This window comes from Trematomus bernacchii, unplaced genomic scaffold, assembly GCF_902827165.1.
Source record: "Trematomus bernacchii unplaced genomic scaffold, fTreBer1.1, whole genome shotgun sequence".
In the NCBI taxonomy this organism is placed as follows: Eukaryota; Metazoa; Chordata; class Actinopteri; order Perciformes; family Nototheniidae; genus Trematomus; species Trematomus bernacchii.
The window spans coordinates 3,477,195-3,500,254 of record NW_022988043.1 but is presented as its reverse complement, the minus strand read 5'-3'; the positions used below and the strand labels follow the sequence as shown (position 1 = coordinate 3,500,254).

General features: G+C 39.7%; 1 protein-coding gene and 1 long non-coding RNA gene across 3 annotated transcripts in view; both read left to right on the top strand.

Moving 5' to 3' along the window:
* The first annotated feature begins 1,441 nt into the window (after positions 1 to 1,441).
* Positions 1,442 to 17,181, top strand: zbtb34 (zinc finger and BTB domain containing 34). Of its 2 annotated transcripts, XM_034118121.1 has the most exons (3): positions 1,443 to 1,548; positions 8,775 to 8,919; positions 10,335 to 17,181. In XM_034118121.1, exons 2-3 carry the CDS (start codon positions 8,896 to 8,898, stop codon positions 11,892 to 11,894), a joined length of 1,584 nt encoding a protein of 527 aa, XP_033974012.1. In that variant the 5' UTR covers positions 1,443 to 1,548; positions 8,775 to 8,895; the 3' UTR covers positions 11,895 to 17,181. The 2 variants fall into 2 exon arrangements, with proteins under 2 accessions (XP_033974013.1, XP_033974012.1); XM_034118122.1 differs by lacking the exon at positions 8,775 to 8,919 and having other exon boundaries at positions 1,442 to 1,548.
* A 2,103-nt stretch (positions 17,182 to 19,284) lies between these two features.
* Positions 19,285 to 23,060, top strand: part of LOC117472619 — a 44,296-nt gene continuing 40,520 nt past the window's right edge. The window contains exon 1 of the long non-coding RNA XR_004554945.1: positions 19,285 to 19,362. This is a non-coding gene — a long non-coding RNA (uncharacterized LOC117472619). The remainder of the gene's footprint in view (positions 19,363 to 23,060) is intronic.

Genomic DNA, 23,060 nt, shown 5'->3' with positions numbered 1-23,060 from the left:
AGCTATCAACTGCTGATTTGGGTCACAACACATTTAAATCTGGAAATTACATTCATAAAAGTTGATTGAAAATGTTTTTGAAGATTAATTCATATACATGAACACCACTTCTGAGTGGAAGCTGATTGTTATAAATAATTACACTTTATTATATTAATGTTCTACCGTACACTTAAAAGGGATTGCAGTGCTCACATCTCATTGCATTGGTCATCCTCATAAAGCTACATTTAAGTTATGTGTTATTATAAGTTAAAAGCTTAATGAAGTTATGGCTGCCTCGATTAATCAGTGTTGTACAAGACATCAACAACAATATTTGAACCAATGCATGTTTTATATATTATATATATGTGTTCAGTTTGAAGGTTACTTAGAGTAATTTTCATTGTGTTATTTCGTTTTTTGATGTTCATGTTTTTTAAAAAGTATTAATATATAAAATACCTATTTTTCATAAAATGTCTCATTCTGTAACATTCTGCTGTTTCCAACATTTCCTTATTTACAAATGTTGTCAATGTATTTATAATACAACATTTAATAATGATTGTATTGTATAATGCCATCTAATTGGTTGAATATTTTCCTTGTAATGCGGACCCACCGGCCTCAACTTTTCGGAGAGTTGAGGCAAGAGTAGGATGCAAGGCTCTTATCAATTGAGTCTCTGGCGCCCCTTTGTGGTGTCTATGCAGAATTTAATAAATTCATTTTCAGTTTATAAAATCGGATGATGCAATTTATTCGAAAATACTTTGAAATAACACAGCAAATGGTTGACCAAATGAACTAGAAATGTGACTTGCAAAGCTGAAAATAAGTAGAGTTGAAGTTGTTAAGAGACAAATTCACAAAATTAAGCCAAATAACTGAAAAAAAACTTTAAAAGAACAGTTACCATCATGTAGATAATGTTTTGTTCAGCTGCACAGGTGCAAAACTAGAAAGGTATAACCTAGATGTATGTCATCTTGGATTTGCATTGAGACACTTAAATGATCAAATTAGTACAATCATCATCATCATCATCAGCTTTATTTAAAGAGACTCTTGGTCCATTATTAAAAGACATACAACACTCAAATATAAATAATATATATATAAACAATATTTACAAGACCGGCAGATGCACTAAAAACAGATACATTTAGTGTTCACTTTAACTGAAAGTGTTACAATATATACCACAAGCAATGGGGTAGTCAGTATATAAAGTATGGCGGTAGCCACGTTATCTGTTGAAAACTAGTTGGACACCGGCTAAAGGCTACTACATTTTTTTTGCTTATATATATTATTATCCTTCACGTCGTGTATTCTGGACATGGTGTCTCAATACATAGGCTAAGACTGACATAAGCAAGGGAGGGGCTGCTGCAAAACACACTGATAGAATGAATGCAAAGAGCCAAAAGAACACTTCCTGTTGATGCAAAAATTGCAGCAGCAACTGTCTGACACATCTGGACTGGAGAGGGGGGGAGGCCTGGCTGTTAGCGAACTACTGAGGGGAATGGACAACGTTTAATGCTCATCTGCAAAACGGTGAGTAAAATGGACTTGAATGTTGAATTGAACTGGTGACAATAGGGCGCTGGCAATGTCGGTGCGTTCTTGCTATGACACGTAAAGTAATAGGGAAATAATTGCCTCCGACCGTGCGGTACGAACTAGATGCTAGCTAGCGTTAGCCGCTACTTAGCAGTGGCTGATATGGGATGGTTGCTAGCTAAACTAGTGCTAACTGGTAGCATAAGCAAGCTAGCACAGTAGCATGACAGCCGACATAGTTTGCACCCGCGTTCGACGTTGTAACTTAAGCTACTAACATATGAAATGTTGTCAAGCGTTTTAATAATCGGAGAAAGCGTGTCCAAGCAGTAAGACAACCCGACACGAGTCAAAGTATGAAGGCTGTAGGAAAGTTGGGCTGTTTTCTGAGATAATTGTTCGATTCTACTCTAGCTAATGTAGCTAACGCTGTGGTAGTTAGCTTGTGTGCTGCTTGATAGTTTGGGTGGTTCGGCCCTTTTGAGCCAAAGCAAAACCTCTTTTAAACAAATGTTAATGCAAGTTGGCGTCGATATGTAAAATGATAGAGACAACGGCAAAAAGTAGGTGGATGCCAAGCTAACGCTATTGTTAGCTGCTTCGCTAGGTGACTTAGTATAGACCCCCCATCAATAGCTAACTAACTACTAACAGAATGGTTTGTAGTAAAGTTTGAGACACCCCACATTTGCAATGTATCAGTACTGAATGTATGCACAATAATAATAATAAGCTTTATTTGTATAGTACCTTCCCTACAATAATTGCAGTCAAAAGTGCTTCACAGTAGAGAATTGACATCTGATAAAATAGTCACGGGAAATCGATATTACATAGAATACAGTTATCAATACAAGACATAAAATAACACAAAATCAGGTGATTAGTTGAGTATGCATCATAGAGCATTGAGAAAGTGCAGCAGAGAGCAAGTGGCAGGAACAGTATGCTAGTGTACCTCAGTGTCCACTCCAACTTGGTAATGAGATACTATGTACCTTAAATAATATGTAAACTCACTGTGTTGTGTCATAAACAGGTAGCACTAACATTACCTACCGTGTTTTTTGCAGAATATCTGTCAAGCTACAATACTAAAGGTAGAAGTACTAGTTTTAGTCACATTAAATGTACCGGTAAAAGTAATAGTACGCAATGTTATGGCAGCAGAGTACAATGTGCAGGGACATGGCAGGTTATTCTGTATACCCTGGCTCACCTTGCTCATCAAGGAATATTACCATTTCTGTGACATTCATTTTGTTTTGAAAGGCCCTTATCTGTAGCGTTAAAAGCACCATTTGGAAACAACAGCATGCTTTATTCCAGGATAACTACATATTTGAACTATAAGGCATGTCAGAACACAGTGGAGCCATACCAATTACGACGTATGCATAAGCAACCATTATGGCTCTGCACCCATTGAACCCTTCTGTTTGGCATAAGCAGTAAAACTGTATTGGTTTGAACCACCAACTGAAATAAGTATTGTGCAATAATGTGCAGTAATGTCTGGTGAAAACTGGACTCTGTGGTAGATCCTGCTAGTCTGGGAATTCAGAAATTGCTGCGGCATTGTCAGGTGGCTTTCTTTTCACCTATTGCGTAATTTTCCATGATATTTTAACCTTTTTAAAAATGTTGTTCATAGCCCATTATATGGTATTATTTTTTAAATATTTATAGATATAGACCTCACGTTATTGACAGTTTTCAAACCCAACAGGTAGTATTTAGTAAGTCTAAATATTCTCAAGTATTTAGCAGTGTGGTATCCATTATTATTTTAATATTATTTATATTTTCGAAACGTAGGACACTTACCTAAAGATGGGAGTAAAACTGACACTACATGCAGACATGTGCAGGGTTTTGCCGCAGCAAACGATGGCTGACTTGGTTAAAGTATTTTCTACCATTTTGGCTGTAATAAAACAAGTTTTAAGGGCATTGCGTCAAATGTATTATTGCCATCTGTAATTGCAACAGCGGAATCACTGCAGGGTGGCTCTAGGTGAAAAGACAATGTGGCAGGATGATATCCTAGCTAATTACTGCAGGTCATTAAAAGCACTGTTCTCGTTGCAATCAACATGTACATTTGTCAAGGTTGATGGTACACCAAATGCTCAACATATTTTCTTTTACAGCAATAAAGTGTACTTTTTGAAATCAACAGAATCTCGTTCTCCTCACCTCCATATTGCCGAAAGACACACAGCACTATGGCTGTGCGACAAATAGGCGGCATACTTATTATTTTCTTCATATTCTTACTAGTTAAAAGCTTAATGAAGTTATGGCTGCCTCGATTAATCAGTGTTGTACATGACATCAACAACAATATTTGAACCAATGCATGTTTTAAATGTTTTTAATCGAGTTGGGAAATCAGTGTTTGATCATTTATGTGTTGTTTGGAAAGTATACAGATAATGAGGAGGGACTCAAGTAACTTTTGAATTTATCTACTTATAGTGAATAGGCTGAAATGAAAGTTATTTGTTATTCCGTTCAAATCAAATAAGAGAGCGCACCTTAAGGCTAAGCATACAATATTTAGCTCTCCATACTGAGCTCCTACTATTCCTTAATAATATCTGCACTGCATGTTTTTCACACCACATCATACCATGAGTGTATGAGAATCTAGTCTATTTTTATCTTGGTTTTTACTATCTGTTTGAAATTGCTCTGCCAACCTTTGCTTGTTAAGCAATTCTGTTGTGGGTCTGCTCTGCCCCACAAGCTGTTTTTCAAAGTAGGTGAAATGCTGCTGATGTTGAAGAAAGCAAACAATGCATGCTGACTTTGATTTTTCTTCTAATGTTTTTTCTTCGTTTCCCTCCTTATTTGAGTGACGTGGCTAAGTTACATGAGTTATGCTGACCTCATGGTCATCCAAACTATCACAATGTACTCGGCATCCTTTAAACCTACCTACATAAAGCAGCTGTGTCATAAATGTTTATTACCCTAAAGGCAACTTGAGCCACATAAGGAATTTTTGAGCTGAGTTAAAACATTTTCAGTTTTTCCCACGTGAGCCAAGCATGTGACCCTTACCCAGCATGTGCATCTCTACTGAGCATACATTCTTTGGCTGCCCTTCAACTTGGCTCCATTCAGTAGAGTAGCAAGCTTTTGGCAGACATTGCTGGTATGTTTAACTGTATGAACATGCTGAATTTGAAGGCTGGTAATGGGGGAGTGGAAATAATATACATTACACCTTCTTACGATTCTCTCCGTTTTGCTACATCTTTCCCTCCTCTGTGCCAGGAGGAGAGCATATGGCTTGTTTGACAGGTGTCTTGGCAAGCTTTGGCAACTGGAGAAAGAGTTTACTTTCCCAAAGTGCTGATAGGGACTCAATGCGCAGAAAATACTTTGCTGAATTGCCAGCGAGGGGCAGGGAGGGAGGAGGAGGTGCAGAGGGAGAGAAGGGCAGATGGAGTGGGGGGAGAGGAAGGTTGAGCTGGAGAACTGTCGCATACTAAGGGTTTTGAAAACTGAATTATTTGCTCCTACAAACATTAAATGACACAGTTGGTAATATAGCATTTAATGCAAGGGTGTCAAACTCAATTTCATCGCGGGCCACATTAGCATTATGGTTGCACTCAAAGGGCCGGTTGTAACTATATAAATATACATATATATAATATATATATATATATATATATATAAAATAATGTATTGTATTACATTATTGCCTCTGGATTGGATTATTATCGGATAGGGTAATAACTAAATACGTTTGAAAGCAGAAGTCCAGGGCAAATCATTGCAAGTCTCTTCAGTGTGCATGTCACAAAACGAGATGCATTATGGGACATGTAGTTTATGGGCAACCTGCTTCTGTAAAGTGGCATGTAACCGTATAATAAACGTATTATATTCTTTGCAAGCTCTTGCGGGCCACATAAAATGAAGTTGAGAGCCGGATTTGGCCCCCGGGCCTTGAGTTTGACACCCCTGATTTAATGGAACAGTTTCTGCTGAAAAGGGCCTCTGCTAATTTGTTTAGTAAAATCAGCTTGGGCTGACTGAAATCGTTTGAAGCTTCAAACATTGCCGTGGTCCAAATCAAAATTCAAATTACTCCCGAGTCCAGTGGCGGCATGCTTTACACCACTCCATCCGACGCCTGGCATTGTGCTTGGTGATGTAAGGCTTGCATGCAGCTGCTCGGCCATTAAAACCCATGCAATGAAGCTCCCGGCGCACAGTTTTGGTGCTGATATTAATGCCAGAGCTGGTTTGGAACTCTGCAGTTATTGAGTCAGCAGAGCTTTGGCAACTTATACGCAGTATGCGCCTCAGCACTCTCGGTGACCCCGCTCTGTAACTTTACGTGGTCTGTAGGGGTGTACCCGAATATCCGGTCGTTGGCCTACTATTCGGTTTTCAATTTCGTTATTCGGATATTCGTTTTTGTTCTTTCAAATTTGAATTTATTGAAATCTCCAATATCAACGTAAGAGCTTGTGCCTCTTCGGGGGGTGCTAACACCTAACCATAAACTTTATCCTTTACTTTCTCCGTCTTTATATGTAGATTATATCTAGATATTTATTTTCTCCGTTAATCTCCGCTCCTTTTCTCCGTCACGTTGTTTTCATAGCAACAACAACTTCCTGTCAACAGCGCTAACTCTCCTTCAAAATAAAAGCATGTCCATACAAAATAGGAAGCCAAGCCAAATTACACTTAAGACATATATATACAACCGCAACGAAAGTAACAAACACAATGCACAATAACATCAACACAATATCCTTTTCAATTTCAAAGAACACAAATTGGGTTAGTTACATTAACTAACCGTGCGTGCCGAATATTCGCTGCCGATTACTACCAACCCGCGCCGAATATTCGCTGCTGATTACTACCGAATATCCGGAGCCCGGAAAATGGTATTCGGGACAGCCCTAGTGGTCTGTCACTTCGTGGCTGAGGTTGCTGTGGTTCCTAAACGTTTCCACTTTGCAATAATACCACTTACGGCCCGTCCACACGGCGGCGTGCGTTGAAGCTTGGCGGTGGGCGTGTGTGAAGCTTGGGGATTTCTCGCGACCAACAACCAATCACATGAATCTCCCGCCCCCGACATATAAAGCAAAGAAGCCCGAAGTAAACTGGATATAAACTCCCCAAACAGGCGAAGACCTACCACTGTCTCTGCCACCTCCCTCCATGCCTGGCTCCTCCGGTTTGTATCCCGGTAGATAAAGAGGGACTGGTCGTATAGGACCGGGTGATTCCCTACTGCTATTATTATTTTATCCTCCATTTTTTGGAACATGAGGAAATGACCTGCGGTATGGCTCTCCCAGCATACACGCGGTTTGATTGGCTAGCGCTTGTACTGTCAGATTTGCATAAGCGGGATTTGATTGGCTGAGGCCTCCGTCGAAGCTTCAAAAGTTGAACATTGCTCAATTTTTGCCGCGAGCAACGCGTAGCGACGCTCCCACAATGCAGTTCGGCGAAGCTTGACGTCACCCCATTCAAAGTGAATGGACAGAAGCGTTGAAGAGTCAACGCACGCCGCCGTGTGGACGGGCCGTTACAGTTGATCGTGGAATATCTAGGAGAGAAGACATTTCACAAACTGACTTGTTGCAACGGTGGCATCCTATTACAGTACCACATTCAAATTCAGTGAGCTCTTTAGAAACGACCCCTTCTTTCCCAAATGTTTGTAAAGGCAGACTGCCTGGCTAGGTGTTATACACCTGTGGCAATGGGACTGAATGAAACACCTGAATGCAATGATTAAGAGGAGTGTCCCAATACTTGTGTCTATATAGTGTAGGTTACTAATAGACTTCATGAATAGCCTTTGTTGAATAAGCCTGCTAATTCACATTTCATTTAAGCCTTGTCATTTTGTTATTTAAAAAAGTTTATAATAAAACAAAAAAAGTCAGAAAATGCTTGGATTTCATAGGCAGCTGAATGTAAACATGACACTCTTAAAATAAAAGCAAATATCTGAAAGTACAAACAGGAGAGAATCCAGAGAGATTAAGGAAGTAAACTGAAACTAAAGAGCCGCTACAAGAGGTAAATCAAATATTTAGTTTCTTTCTTTCACTTGTGGAAATTGTACCCAAAACATTGTGTATACAAATATGTTTTACATCTCAAATGGACATTGAAATAAGGAATAGTTATCCCACAATAGTAATGATACATCATTAACATACTTTTTAATGAGTTATTCTCAAAAGAGATAGCACTGTGTCCCTTTTGAAGCAGCAACGCCTTTCCCTGGAGGATCTGATGTTTGACTTTGTGAAAATGTTTTAGCTTAAGCTTGATGTAAGGGCTTATGAAACGCAATAAGAGGCTGTTATGCTCACTAGGTAGAATAATCGGAGCAAGCTAACCACAGATTGGCAGAAGCCTTCAAGAATGTTCTTCTTCGTAGAATAGCAGCTGCAGGCAAACCAACTTTTCCTCTTTCTCTGCCAAATGCGGCACATACCTTTTTATCTCTACCCTCGTATGACTAATCGGCATATTGTGTTCAACCAGTCGCAATCGTTTCATCTCCTTTCTGATTGTGTCTTTGGATGACTTTGTGACACTCCCTCATATACTTGCAATGCATTATGGAAATGTGGTGCCACTAACACAAAACAACCAGTATTAACAGCCATTCTATTGCACTTTCTATATGTTGCTCTAAAAAAAAACACCTTAAATATTATTTTTTAAAATAGACCTTGTTGTAGTGGTAGCTGGTCAAAGCTGGTGAGTGCTTTCAATCTTGTGTTTATTAAATGAACCTATAGAGTGACAACTGGTTTCATTTGGGGATCTTCATATCAAGTTGTTATGCCACCGTTTAGTCATTCTGACGATACTGAGGCCCAAATCAGATTTTTCCAGCTGCACAATGCACACCTCAGAGGTCATTCAAAGTTATTAAAATCAATGAAATGTTTATGCTTCACAATTAAATAACTGCATTGGGAAAACATATCTGCATATATAGGGTTATTTAATGTTTTTTTTTAATCTTTTATAAAAGAAATATTAAAGTATAACATAAAAAAACACCTGTAATCTTTTTCTTCCAATGTTGGTTTCTTTAGTGCAGCACGAGTTACCTGAATCAACTGTATTTTGTTGAATGAAATATTTTGTTGTCTGTACATATATTTACTGGTGATTACATAAATATATTGGCTCTTTGCTCGCAGGGCCTTTGTTACACTTGCCGTGGCGTTTGTGAGTGTGAGCTGTCCGTCTCCTCTGGGCGGGGGCTGGGCTCTGCCCACTGTGAAGCACCATACATGACAGCAGACCTCACACTGAGCTGAAATGAAACGAGTCCACATAAATGAGGTAAATAACATCAATAACCAGTCTCATACTGCTCTCTGCTGTTGTTTATGGTGTGTGGTACTTGGCGGTGCAGGCCTCGGCCCCTGCTCTTAATCTCACCGAGCTCAACAGAGTGGAGGAGAAACAGTGTCCGTTCGGGTAGTAGTCGGCTGGCCATCCCGTGACTTTAATGTCAATCTTTCAGTTTGTGTGTACAGACGGAGAGATCGAAATGACGTTTCCAACAATCCCGAATACAATTATACAATATACAGATATGTATAAAAATATGTATATCCTATATACACAATCAACAGACACATATGCACACATTAAGATAAAAAACACAACAATCAATATATACAAAATAACAGCGTAAAAAATAAGTGTCTGGTGCTGGAGAGCTGAGGCAGCGAGACCCGAGTGAGAGCCTTTGAGCGCAGATCTCCCAGCTCCCAGACAGCCTCCTGTGTCACCAGTTCATCAATCGCTGATGCCGTTGTTTTCTGAGATGCATGAAAAAAATGCTGAAATGTGTATCCAAGTATACTTGAGTGACCGTTAATATACCTGGGCGGCCTGCCAAAGTAAATCTTATGTGTGGGAAACACTGGCATTGACTTTAATTAGTTAAGGTTCTGATGAGAGACAGTAACAAAGAATGCTGTCATCATGACATGTTAGGAGAGTGATCTACCGTCGTAACTTTAAGTTATTCACAGGGCGTTTTAGAGCTACAAAGTGGAGTGCATCTTCTTTAATCTTTCTCTCGTGCATGCACAAAGTGCGCATGTTGCAGGCAAGTACTTGCTTTACTAGCAGGTAAAGCAAGTACTTGCCTGCAACATGTACTCTTCACCTTCATGATGGAAAACCAGGAATCACCTCCCTGAGAGAAATGTTCCCTGACCTCGGAACGTTGGGTTTACTGGCGCTGTATTGCTGGTAATTCCAGTCCGCTCTGTTGCAGCAGAGTAACGAGTAATTCCAGTAAATGATTTTTGCAAATATGGCGCAATCTTTGTCCTTATGGTGTAATAATTCGTAGTTGCCTGAATCAAGATCTCAATATTTAACAACACATTTTGCAGTCCTCCTGTATAGTACATTTATAATGGTGCCTGTGGATGTCTTTAAAGATGTCTGTAGTGTTCCCCCGGGCCTCCTGACCGATAGAGGCTGCCCACTGCCCACTACAGGATTATTGAGGCTGACGCTGTGTCAACAGGAAGATATGATACAGCAGTCTATGTTTGCTGCAATTCATTCAGTGTTGTTTCTTATGGCATAGCATTTTTCATACATTAATGTATAAAATAAGACTGTCATCTTAAATAAGTTGTTAAAAAAATTAAACAATTCTGCTGTGTATTGAAAATGCAATTTAAAGAAAACTAATAATTTTCTGTCTTTTCTTTTTCTCCTTTTCCCATCAGGCAGCCGACAAACTGGAGAAACATATCCAAGAAATGGACGACGGCAGTTACATCGAGTTCGATGTGCCGGAGTTCAGTAACACTGTTCTGGACCAGCTCAATCAGCTGCGGCTGCAGGGGAAGCTGTGTGACATCATCGTCCACATTCAGGGCCAGCCGTTTCGAGCCCATAAGGCCGTGCTGGCAGCGAGCTCACCCTATTTCCGTGACCACTCGGCTCTCAGCACCATGAGTGGCCTTTCCATCTCGGTCATCAAAAGCCCTGAGGTGTTTGAGCAGCTTCTTGCATTCTGCTACACGGGTCACATGTCCTTACAGCTCAAGGACATTATCAGTTTCCTCACTGCGGCCAGCTTTTTGCAGATGCAAGCCATCATTGACAAGTGTACCCAAATCCTGGAGAGCATCCACTCCAAGATCAGCATCCCAGTTAGTGTCTGCAGCCCAGGGAAGGGCGACTCGCAGACCAGCGGCAATGGGGTCAACGACAGCAACCTCTTTGTAAACCCTACCCAGATCTCCCCCCCTTACTACTCCCGGCAGAGTCAGGCAGGACATGAAGTGCGCTTTGAGCTGCCAGGAAAAACCCACAGACGAGGCCGACAGCAACCGGAGGAAGGCCAGTCGGACCGAGGCAGCAGTGATAGTGTGTCAGAGCACGATGCTCGCATGGAAGGAGAAATGGAGCAAGTGGAACTGATCGGCAAAGATGGGCAGGTGACCGACGTGCACGTGAAGATTGAGAAGACCGAGAGGCCCACTTACTCAGATAGTTCCTCAGCCGGTGATGATGGCTACCACACAGAGCTGGTAGACGGAGAGCAGGTACTTGCTGTTAGTGTGGGATCTTATGGTCCAGTCATCCAGTCGGCTGCCTATTCTTACTCAGGGCAGTCCACCCCGTGCTTCGTCAACCTCAGCAGCTCCAGTCCCTCCCGCTCCTTACTCAGTGGCTACAGAGGTGGGCGAGCCAGAGTGAAGCGGCCCCTGGGCATCCCGGCTGGAGTGCTGAGTCGTATCAAACCAGGCTCAGAAGACAGCGAATCAGTCGTGGGACCCACGGGATTGGAGAATGACGTGCGAGAGCGCAGCCTGCGGAGCCAGTGGTACCCCTACAACGAGAGACTTATTTGCATCTACTGTGGTAAGACCTTCAACCAGAAAGGGAGCCTGGATCGCCACATGCGCCTGCACATGGGAATCACCCCCTTCGTTTGTAAATTCTGCGGCAAGAAGTACACAAGGAAAGACCAGCTGGAGTACCACATCCGTGGCCACACAGACAACAAGCCCTTCCACTGTCAGATCTGTGGCAAGTGCTTCCCGTTTCAGGGCACCCTTAACCAGCACCTGAGGAAGAAGCACATGGGAGCATCAGAGGTGACTAACCATATAGACTCTCCAGAGACCACCGAGGGAAGCTCAGGTCAGAAGGACACGCAGGAAACGTCTGAGGGGATGGCCTTTGAGGCACAATATGCAGAGGAGGCACCGGCCAATGAGGAGGAGAGTTCAAAATGCAGTCCAGAGGAAGCTCAAGCCTCAAGATGTGATTTTTAGGTCCTGCTTCAGGTTAAGGAAGCTTTAAGAAATGTTTATCTTAACTCAACTTAAAGGACTTTTTTTCTTTTTGAATCAGCTCCCTCTACTATAGACATTTCTTGCGTCAAGGGGTTTCTGTCAATTTGTGAAAGTAAGATGTTGAATGCAGAGAGCAAATGCGTGCTTTATAGAAATCCGATTCTTTCAAGCAAAGGGAGTGACAACTTACTATTTTTGAGGAGGTCCCAATAATCAAGACCCCTTAATTGATTTATCTTTTTATCTTTCCATGTTTTTTAAAACATATTTACAGAGTTATATAGGCATGTTGCAATAATTGATAATGTGAAAGCTCTGGTAAGATGCTTGTCATATCACCTTTTTACCTGACCTGTTTTTGCACATGTGGCCACAGGAGGTCACTTACTCACAAGGAATGATTTTTCTGCCAGTGCAAAGCTTCGTGTGACATATCCGTTCAATACCTCATGATACAACTACATACTCATAACAGACAGTATTTTAACTTAATGAACTCACCAGGTTCTACCTCATAGCCAAGAACCTACTAGGCACAGACGTGTTCACCGTTTGAAATCCGTTTTTAGGTTGTATGTACAGTATCTTTATTGCCAAACCCTGTACAGAATATTCTCTCGACACAAAGCCTTGATACTTATGTGAAATATTCCTTGCTGATTGTATGGATACGGGACAAAGTCCTTGTTTCATGGTCAGCCAGGTTGAAATGATGTTTAAGAAGGTGCTATGTTAGCAGTACATTTGCTAGCTTTCTTGTTTGTTTCTCCAGACAATAGAGTAAGAAAATGGCCCTGCATATTTTCAACATGAGTTTGCTGTCTTGTAACGTTTGTTCTTCAAAACACTTAAGAATCTTATCTCTCATCACTACTGCAGATCTCACCCGTTCGTGGTTTCAGATGCTGTCATCCATGAAATGGGTGAAATCCGTCCACACAGTGAAGTCATTTATATTTCTCTATACTCTGATGGCAGACTTTTACTGAATTATTGTATGTTTAAATTGTTTTGTCCTGAGGTAGGCTTCTAGGTTAATACTCAGAGTTCTCATTGTCAACTCAGCACAGTAGGAACAGCTCTGGACTGTTCATATAAATCAACATAGTATACTCTTCTGAATGATATGCAAACAGAAAGAACAAAGGAATCTCAGCCATTTTGACATGGTTTATTCTTCCATTATTTCAAAGAGCTCTTGCTTTGCTTCCTTTCTTATCTTTGCTTCTGTCCCACCTTTCTACGATGGGACGATTGATCTGTGATCTTTTTTTTCTCCGCATTGATCGGGGTCAGATGTGGAACTGCAACAAGTTTTCCTCATTGGTCTACCCTACTTTATGGTGTTGACATTAGGGATGCCAGAAACTGACCATGATCAAAATCGAAAATCGGACAGCCCTGGCGAATATTAATCGATTAGTCAATGGTCATTTACAATTATTAATACTATTACTATTATTAGCATTAGTCTATATTTTGGTTGAAACCAAACCAGGAAAAAAAAAAACATAAATATTAATAAAAAGATATATAAATAAAATCGAATTTTAAAAATAATCTTCGATTATGGAGACTGTAACGAATATTCGAATAATCGCTGGCATCCCTAGTTGACATTGATGTGGCACAGCTAGATTAAGGCTAAGAGTTAATGTATTTAGAAGTAGCTGGTGATCCAAAGTATGATGCACTTTGCAGAGATGGGGGGGGGAGGGGCGGGGGTTGTGCCATTGAGAAAACGTGCTAACTTCTGTCTTCATTCTGATGCGGCAGGGTAGGACTAGATTGACAGCAGTGCTTCTGCCTATACGTACATATAGTGTGATCTTTAATGAGACTCTGCAATCACATGAATACTAACGTCTACAAGTCATGCATATGGCTACATATTATATACAGTTTGAGCCATGGGGATCAGGGACTTGGGTTTTATTTCCATTCTGATTTAGGTCATCTGTATTTTACAGTTAATACATAAAAAAGGCACTTAGAAGGCCTGATTGATTATCCTGTTATATTTAGGACATTTAAAGCTCAGCTGGGTGGTCACTTTTGTGCTATCATGCTTTTTCCTTTTTACCATCCAGCTGTTAAAATACATTTATTGAAGAGCACCTGCTATTTGCTTTTATTTTGTCCAATCGAGTCCATGCTGAATTTGTGTCAATGAATTGGGTTTGGGTTTTTTCTTCTCACAGTTTACATATAATGTTCTATGTTCGGTTGGTGGGAGAATATTGGGTTTTGTTTCTCATGTCTGACGTCAAGCGTGCAGTCTTTTTTTTTTGTATTATTCCGGTGAATGTGCGGTCATTGTCTTCTCGTTGACAGTCGAACCAAAATGTAGGGAATTTGGCAAAAGTCGGTATAGCTAGCTTTTCGTTGTCTTTGTGTGCCCGGCTTCATCACAAACACTTTAGTTCATCACACCCACAGTCTGTCCACCTGTACAGTCCTTTTAGACGAATGTTTACTGAGTGGAGTGTTTATCTGTCGGCCGCTGATGTGCAGGTTGAACAGCTGATCTGACCTCACTAAAGATCAGTCAGTGACCTGTTTGAATCTGCCTACGACGAATACACCTCACCTAGGAAGAAAATAGTTGGAAATGTTCAAACCTCCTTGTCAGTAATGCTTTGTGAGTAAAAGGTACAAAATGCTAAAATAATTTTGTGCCAAGAGTTCACACCAAAGACTAATGGGTGATTTTTTAACTTTAAAATGTTGACTGTATCACATGATTGAATGCTCATATTAAGAAGTTCTTAATTTAATGTAGGACTAGTCCATTGCTATTTGCAAGGAATGCACGTTTCCCAGCTTATAACAATCACTTGTGTACAATTTGAACAATTTGCTAAGAAGACATTAAGCAGCAAAGTCATAAATAACACAATATATTAAGCCATACAAAAGCTGACAATATAAAAGTTGTGCAATAGGTATTGTAATTGTTTAAAGCCAATGTAAACAAAACACAAAAAGTGGCATCTTTAACTTAGTGCCTTGCCACAAGCTTTACTTTGAAGATGCTGGCACTTAGATTCCTGTGCCTCTTTCCTTTTCTAATGGATTGAATAGAGCAATTTATAGAATATGGCCACAGTATTAATCTATAGTGGTACCAAGAATGAATACAAATGAATTCATTTCATCTTTGTCCAGTTGTTTTCCAGCTCAAGTCCTGTGCCCTGATCTGGCTCTTTATATTATAGTTTTTGCAATCATGGATTGGACAACTGATTTTATGGTTAATCTACTTTTGTAGCAATGAATTACAATCAAAAGAAGCAGTGTTGTTCCCTGCAAGCCACTTCCCAGTGTTCAGAGACCTCACTGTATCCTTCCTCTCTGACCACTCTGGACAATCTTAACAATGTACTGTATTTTGGCATTTCAATGAAGGAAGGAGATGCATGACACACACACACGTCTACTTCCTCTCTGTTCACTCGGAGCATCTGGCAAGGGAACAGCTGTTTGGGTATTTAGCAGATGATAAACCTAATATTCGTGGAGGAGAAAAAAAGAAGCTTTCCCTTATATACTGTAGCTGAATTGCACGTTGCTCAACCACAAAATTGTATGAAATTGCCAATGGATCATTGTTTTTACATGTATTTGTGTCATCAATTGTGCACTTACAGTTTTTCTTTTTATAGTCAATACCAATTCCATCCGGGAAGTCTAGTTTATTTCTGTGTTTTCTCTTAAGGGACTGAGCTATAATGCCCTCAATCACTTTGCTAGGGACCATTTCCCTCTTAAATGGTGCTTTAGACGAGTCCGATCTTTTTTCTTTTTTTTTTTTTTAAACGAGTCCATATAATCATAGGTGAATGGAGGGGAAATCGTTGTATTGCTTTTTCATGAACTCTAGTTACTAAATGTGATACACACTTACAAAACCAACTGAACTTGACATCCACTCAAATCAACTCCACACCTCGGAGAGGAGCAGGAGATGCATTATGGGCCACAAGTAATCAAAAGGAAGTGTTTACAGGGAAGGCTGTCAGACTACTTTTTGAAATTGCAGCTCGTCCTATTCTTTTTTTATAATAAACTCACTTCAGGTAGTTTACAAACACTGATACAGGCTTAGAAAAAAAATCTTAAGTCTTCCATAGCTTTTCTGTCAGTTTCTGTCCACTGTGTATCATAAGAAAAAGCAATAACCTTTTTAAAAGCGGTGTATTGGGATCATCAAGCCTATTGAAATATTGACCTGTCGTATATCAAACAGAATGAATGTCAGGAGGCTTAGTGAATTGAAGTAAGACCAGGGCGATTTGATATTGATTGATCTTTTTTCATATATATATATTTTCTGAAACTTTGGACGGGTTGACTTTCCTCTTCAGAAAAAATATATTTAAATGAAAAAGCGACGTTGCTGGCTGGTGTTATGAATGCTCATCAAAAGCCAGTGGTAGACAGTGAACTGCAACACAAGAAACAAGTGCATGGTTATCAAACTAGTGGCACTGTTCAGAGTTGCACCTCCAGCTGTGTCAAATAATGAAAGGGATTTTGGGCTGTAAAGCCACTGTTTGGGAGGGGGCCGTCTGTCATCATGGCGAGGTTCAGGGGTCTCCTTCAGCATCCTCGGGGTCTGACACTGTAGCTGTGGTTGTTTAGGACAAGGGAAGATTTCAAGTCAATCTATTGTTCCTTCTCCCTTTACAACTCCCTAAACTCTACACTGCAATGTCTCTGGCTCATATGTATTTGGAGACAAGGCAAAAAAAGAACTTAGAACTCAGGGTATATCATGTTAAAAGTGGTCTCATTGGACATATGTGTGTCCATAGTAGAATTGTGCACTTCTCTTCAGGTGGGGAAACAAGTCCTCAGTCAGTGGTTCCCAAACATTCTGCCTCAACGAGCCCATATTTTCCACAGAGCTGAAGCTCGAGGAGCGCTGGAGACCACGTACCGAAGCATTATTACAGACATGCCCTAACTCCTGTTTTGTCCACTCTACACACAACCTCACAACCCAACTGTGAACCTCAGAACTCTACTGTTTTGTACAACTATGAAGTAAATGAAGCTAGCTAGAGCTGATGTATCTATTGCCATTTATGAATTTTATTTTATAGCATGAAATAAAATATATTTATTCAAATTATATATTTTACTCATCATCATTCTGTGCTGCTTTGTTTTGGTTCTTAAGCTTGTAAATTGCTTTTTTATTATATAAAAAATGTCAATAGATTAATGCGTTTGTAAAATAAAGACGCTCATTTGGCTCTGATTTGTCTTGTCTTGTGTGTCTCTAGTTGATGATTTATTCACTTGTCTGTGTGCATGCTAACTAAAATGACCTTAAACAAACAACTGTAATATCCAACCATCCTTAAGTAGTCTTGTTTACAACGTGTTGAACAAGGCATCCAATATATGGGCAAAATGTGTGTCTGGCATGAATGGAATCCACATGATGCTGCAGTAAACTGTGAATGCCATCTGGAGGAATATCTGGCGTATGTGCACCGTTAACCCTCCAGAGGGAGCTAGAGATCAACAAATACACCTCAAACTTGTTTCTTTTGAACCAGAGAGTATAGTTTAATAACAATAAGATACATATCTCAAAATGATATGGCTTGTGACTTAAACACGTCTCTTAAATGTCATTACTAGTGTTACTTATAACAGCTGTCTTGATTAAATGTTAGGCCACTTTTATGAAATGTAAGGTGTACACGTTTCTGTTATGATCATTTACAAACCAGATGTTTAAAAAGACTTCTTCCTCTTGTAAGTTCTCTTGAGAGTTCAATAATCTTTTGTTTTTCTTTGCTACTATCGGTGCATGTGGAAATAGCTTATTCACAAAAGTCACAGAAGCCAAGTTGTAGATTAAAATACAATAAATTGCTTTAGTCTCCGATGGCTGGTAATAAAATGAATTTATCACCAGTCTCCTATTCCTGCAGGATCTCCAGATATATACGCTCTGCCCAATCCTCAGCACTGCTATAGCTCTTGTCCTGACTGTTAAAAAATGCACCCAAAGGGAGGAATATATTCATGGAGTGGCACAGCTGTGGACCAGTCTCCCATAGTGTTACCACTGGCTGTGGGTTTTACAGAAAGTGAGACCATAAGGGAGCCAAATGACTAATAAACTACCAAATTGGCCTGCTATGTACTTTTCTGAAATGTTCTTGAAGCCTTTTACAACAGTTCTTTTAGGCAGCATGTTGCAGCCAACATATCCAGTGTTTTATACCTAAAATAATTGTCAAATATATTTTTAACTTTCTGATCAGTAAATGACACTTCTTGGCAACATGTGATGTCAAATAAGCCTCACTCTATGCTTAAATGTTAAAATAAACTGGATGAATTGTTTGAATGGCAGCATTATAGGGCTGCACTGACACTTGATATTAAAATAATAGGCTAAATTGCCCAGTTCAGTGGAACAAGTTAATACAATAAGAACCACAGAAAACAAGGCCAGGAAACCTGGGGTAGTCTTGTTTCCACAAGAGTCTTTAACTGCATTCTATGGTTATGATGTATTGTGGCTTTCTGTAACACAAACTCTACCAGTTGGACTGGAGTGAATAATTGATAGGTATAGTTGTTTCACACATTTGTTAATATGAATGGCATACACTTTCAGGGTGATCTTAAGTTTTGTTATGGTACATGACTGGTGGGTATTCAATTCCCCTCAATTTTGTGTCACTTTGGCTCAAATTGTTTTGGCTTGAGCTGCAGCTTTCTAACCATAGACTGTATGATTTTGACTAATTTCACAGTCAAAAGGAGTAATTGATGACATGCATAGCTAGATTGCTGCTGGTGCATTAAAGTATCTGTGCTTTGTACTTTAACCCTTTAATTAATTCAATAAAAATGGTAGTAGATTTCGTACCTGATGCTATTTTCACTATGGGACATTTGGAGGGGCTCATGTGAAGCTTTTACATTTTTTAAGCATCATTTTTTTAGGGTTGATTAAGCTAATGATTATGTCTGCCTAAAAGCTAATTCATTGTTCGTAAGACAATGAATGGACCCTGTTGCCAGCCCTGTACACAGAAAATGCCATTCTGTCATAATGTTGTTAGCTCTCTGAATGTCAGGAGTGCAGCTTGTAAGGAAGAACAGGAAAACAGGTGAAGGGTCCCCAACTACAAAAGAGGAAATATAATACTCTGTAGCTAACAAGTTCCTTTATTCCTGAAGAAATTCCTTTTAGGTAAGTAGCCAAAGGAAACTACTGGTCAACCTCAACCATAACGTGCTCAAAAGAAAATATGTAAAGTGATCATTTAGGGAAGTTAACCTCTGACCTGTTGGCCTGACTCAAACAACTCGTGTAATGTCTGCAGGGCACCAGGTGTGCTCCACATCCAACCCACATCATGGGAACGCTATCAATATGACAGCATGGAAAAAACTACACAACAGCTAACAGGTAATGTTACATTTTCTTTTAGAAGTCGAATATTGTCGATCTTTTGTTTGTTTTAAGCAACGTAAAGAGATTGTGAGTGCAGCTACTTGTCGGCTAGTAGCCGCGCTAGCTAAAATACAGTATATAAATCTGCAGGACCTTTCCTGTAAATGTGGATCATATAAGACTGTGTCATGTCATTTGCAGTTTGAATAGTTTGTAAACACTTGTTGGTTTCTGGATGTGGACTGGATAAATATTCAAGGCGTATAAGGTATAATAAAAGAGCAAGTGATATTGTGTCCAGACCTTTATACAGTCTATGGTCCAGACCCCTGTATTTTTCCTGAAAATGCCAGGCATGCTCTTTGCAACAATGTTCTTTGAAAAGTTGACGCTGCATAGTAAAAAAAGCACAGGTGTTAACTATAAGGTGAATAAATTGGTATTAGTGAACTGTTATGGTCCATTCTGACTACATGGATTACGCGGACACTATAATTTAGTGTAAGATATTGCCAAAATATTACTTTAAAACCCTCAAACAATAAACCAACACTACTAAGAACTATAAGAAGAAGTAACCAGCTTTTCAATATATTTCTTTAACCTTTTTGATATATAGACAAAACAGGACCAACGAAGGGTAAGATTATGTTACTAAGGAAACATTAAGGGGATCACATTCCCTTCAAAGATGCTAGTGGAGCCTCTCAGCTGCAAACCGTGACGCGCCACACTAATTGCACCGCATTTTCGGCTCAGTTGAGGCACCCTCCGCAAGATGAGGCCCCCTCCGCAAGGTGAGGCCCCACGCAGTCTGCATGATCGGCCTGTAGGGAGGGACGGCCCTGGTTCTGATTCAGTGATTTACTCATATAAACATGCTAACAAGCTAGCTAGCAAGTCCTTATTCCCCCTTTGCTTTGGCTAAAATGCCACCATTCCAATGCAAGTATTAGAGCTATTAGCAGCTCCTAGCATAGAATATTGTGACAAATGATATGTGTATTTTCACAAGCAAATTGTAAGTCTGCCCACACTGTAACGCTTACAATTATGCTCTATACTTATGTGGATGAGGAACAACATTTATTGAGTTGGGGCAAGCGTGCCTTGCTTAGTTGGCAAAACATATTAACCACGACCCAGAGGAACATCTGTGAGTTTCTGAGAAACCAGTCCTTTTCCAAATACAAGTCTTTTCATGTTGTTCATATTTTCTTTATTACAACTGAATCAATCTGTTGTACTGGAGTTGATCCATGCTGCAAGAATTCTGACTCACATTCGAGTAATAATTTGGAGGCTCTTTCTGTACAACTGTTTCTGTGAAGCTGTTAGACCACGGCTTGTTTCCTACAGAGCAAGCATTTACTGTAAATCCTTGTAATTATTGAGCAGTAAGAAGTGATTGTTTATTTTTTTACTTTTGGCTTACTTATTACAGTTGTCACCTTATACTTAAAGTTATTGTCATTTAAAAAGAAAAAAGACTTTGAGGCCTCGATGAAGGTGATTATTTAGTTAAATTAGTTTTATTCGAAGGGATCTTTCTTATCGCCAGATATCAATGAAGTTGTGTGAGTCTCTGTCTTCTGTCTGTCTGTGTGCAATTATTGATAAAGTGAGCTCTGGGATGAAAAAAGCCACAGAGTACTAAGTTGCAGAATAAAATTTCCATTGTGCTAAGGAAAATTCCTGTCGAAAATCCCTCAGAGATTTCCTGCAAGTTTCCTGAAAAGGACTCTCAGTCGTTGTGGAAGAACATGAAACAATGGTCATGGCATGTGGCTGTAAAGCTATAAGCAAATCTGCACATCTCCCTTGTTGGGAATACGTTAAAATGCTGACCGTCTGGAAAACAGAATAATCACAAATTCAATATTCCACTATGTAATAAATAAACAATGAAGCGACTATTCTCTTAAAGAGAAGCCTCGCCACATTACCATGCATTTCTATTTTAAGCATCTTTTGATGGCTGCCATATGCATCACAATCATATTACAGCAATAATGGGGAGTAATTCAAATAAATGACTTGGAAAAAGATGTTGGTTACCTTTTATTGCACAGCATTTAGTTGGATCTCACTATATTATTCCATGGTGTTAAAAGTTATGTTTTTGCTGACTTGCAATGTGGTAATGACAGTTATAGGTGGTGTCACCTCGGTGGTATGCTCCATTACATCAATCTGACTGAGGGATTGAAGTTATCCAGACACTGAAATAACAGCAAAGCAATTCTACCTCAGCCTGTCTTCAATATATGGCAAGTTATGACAAAGAGATGGAGACATCAATGGTGAAAAGACTGAAGAGAGGAAAAAGAGATGACAGAAAGATGGATGAGAATAAACTTTGCAGACGATTTATTGTTTCTGTTGGTGTAAAATGTGTTTTAGGAAGTTTCTTCACAGTAGGAAGGATTCTGTTTAAAAGTTAGTGCAGCTGTAATGTAATTATCCAACTTCTGTTGATTTTAAATTAGTTTCACAGTCGTATTGGCTACTTGAAAAGATTGTAGCATGACCCTGGCACACAACCAGTGGAAAATAGGAAAAGGATATAGTGGAAAAGCCACCTCCCCCACACAGTCCGTTCATAGAGATTGATATGTAACACATCCTGAACACAAGCGCTGACCTCCTCCATTCCAGGATGTTAGAAACTCTGAAGGTTTTTTTAAATATAAGTTATCCAGAGGTCACATATTGTTTTTAAATGACATTGACTTGTTGTTAGGCATATCATCGCTACCAGCAGCGATTTATCATTTGCTACAGCGTTTAGTAATTGCCAAATAATTCTAAGTTATATGGCATGTCTTGTCTCTTTGCACATTTTGCATTTAGTTGGAGTAAAGGCATGTGTGTGGTTAAAGTCCCCAGTGAATTGTTTGTGCAGTAGTTTCTCCTGTTATGATATCTACTCTCAATGTCAAGTGAAAAGGGTCTGCAGGAGCGCAGGAAAGTAAAAAATGATACTATTAGAAGTATAAGGACGTGGACTTTTATAGACGTGAAATAACAATACAGGACAGTTTGAAGGCCCAGGAAATGCGGTTATTTTTGTGCTGAGTGAGCACTGTGTCAGCTCATGGTTTTCCATGTTGGTTGGAGAGTGGGGGCTGCACAGGCCACCCTTACTGAAGGTTTTCCATCGTGGTGAGTCTTCAGACATACACGGCATCCAAAGAGTCTGTCGTCTCTGTTTATGGAGACGATGAAACACCGTCCTCTGTTTCACCACAAGAAGGTTAATTGACTGAGCAGACTTTAAAAAATGTTAGAAAAAAATGTTGACCTTTCTGGGAAGACGGAATGATTTGGTTCAAAGTGCACCTTCTAATCCATCTTCAGTAGAAACACGGCTGACAAAAGTGAGAGTCACAGTGATGAATGTCTTCCTTTGTCTCATCGAAAGCCTCTTTGTCATGGGCAAGAGCACTTTTTAGCTTTTGACTTCTCAGCCATTTTTAGCTGTCAGTGTTATTCGGTTTATTGTTAGACAAGTGTTTTGGCTGCCATCACATAAGCATCAATCTTGACTTTGGCAGCTTATATAGTGACATAGTAAGTAAGGTTTTATTTGGAACAAGGGACTTTAAATAGACACGTCACATTTTTTTCTGTTGATAATTGGTCTCTTTAGGTTCGCAGGTTTTTTTTAATAGATGTCACTCATGAGAATTTATATCAAATTGATTCCAAAC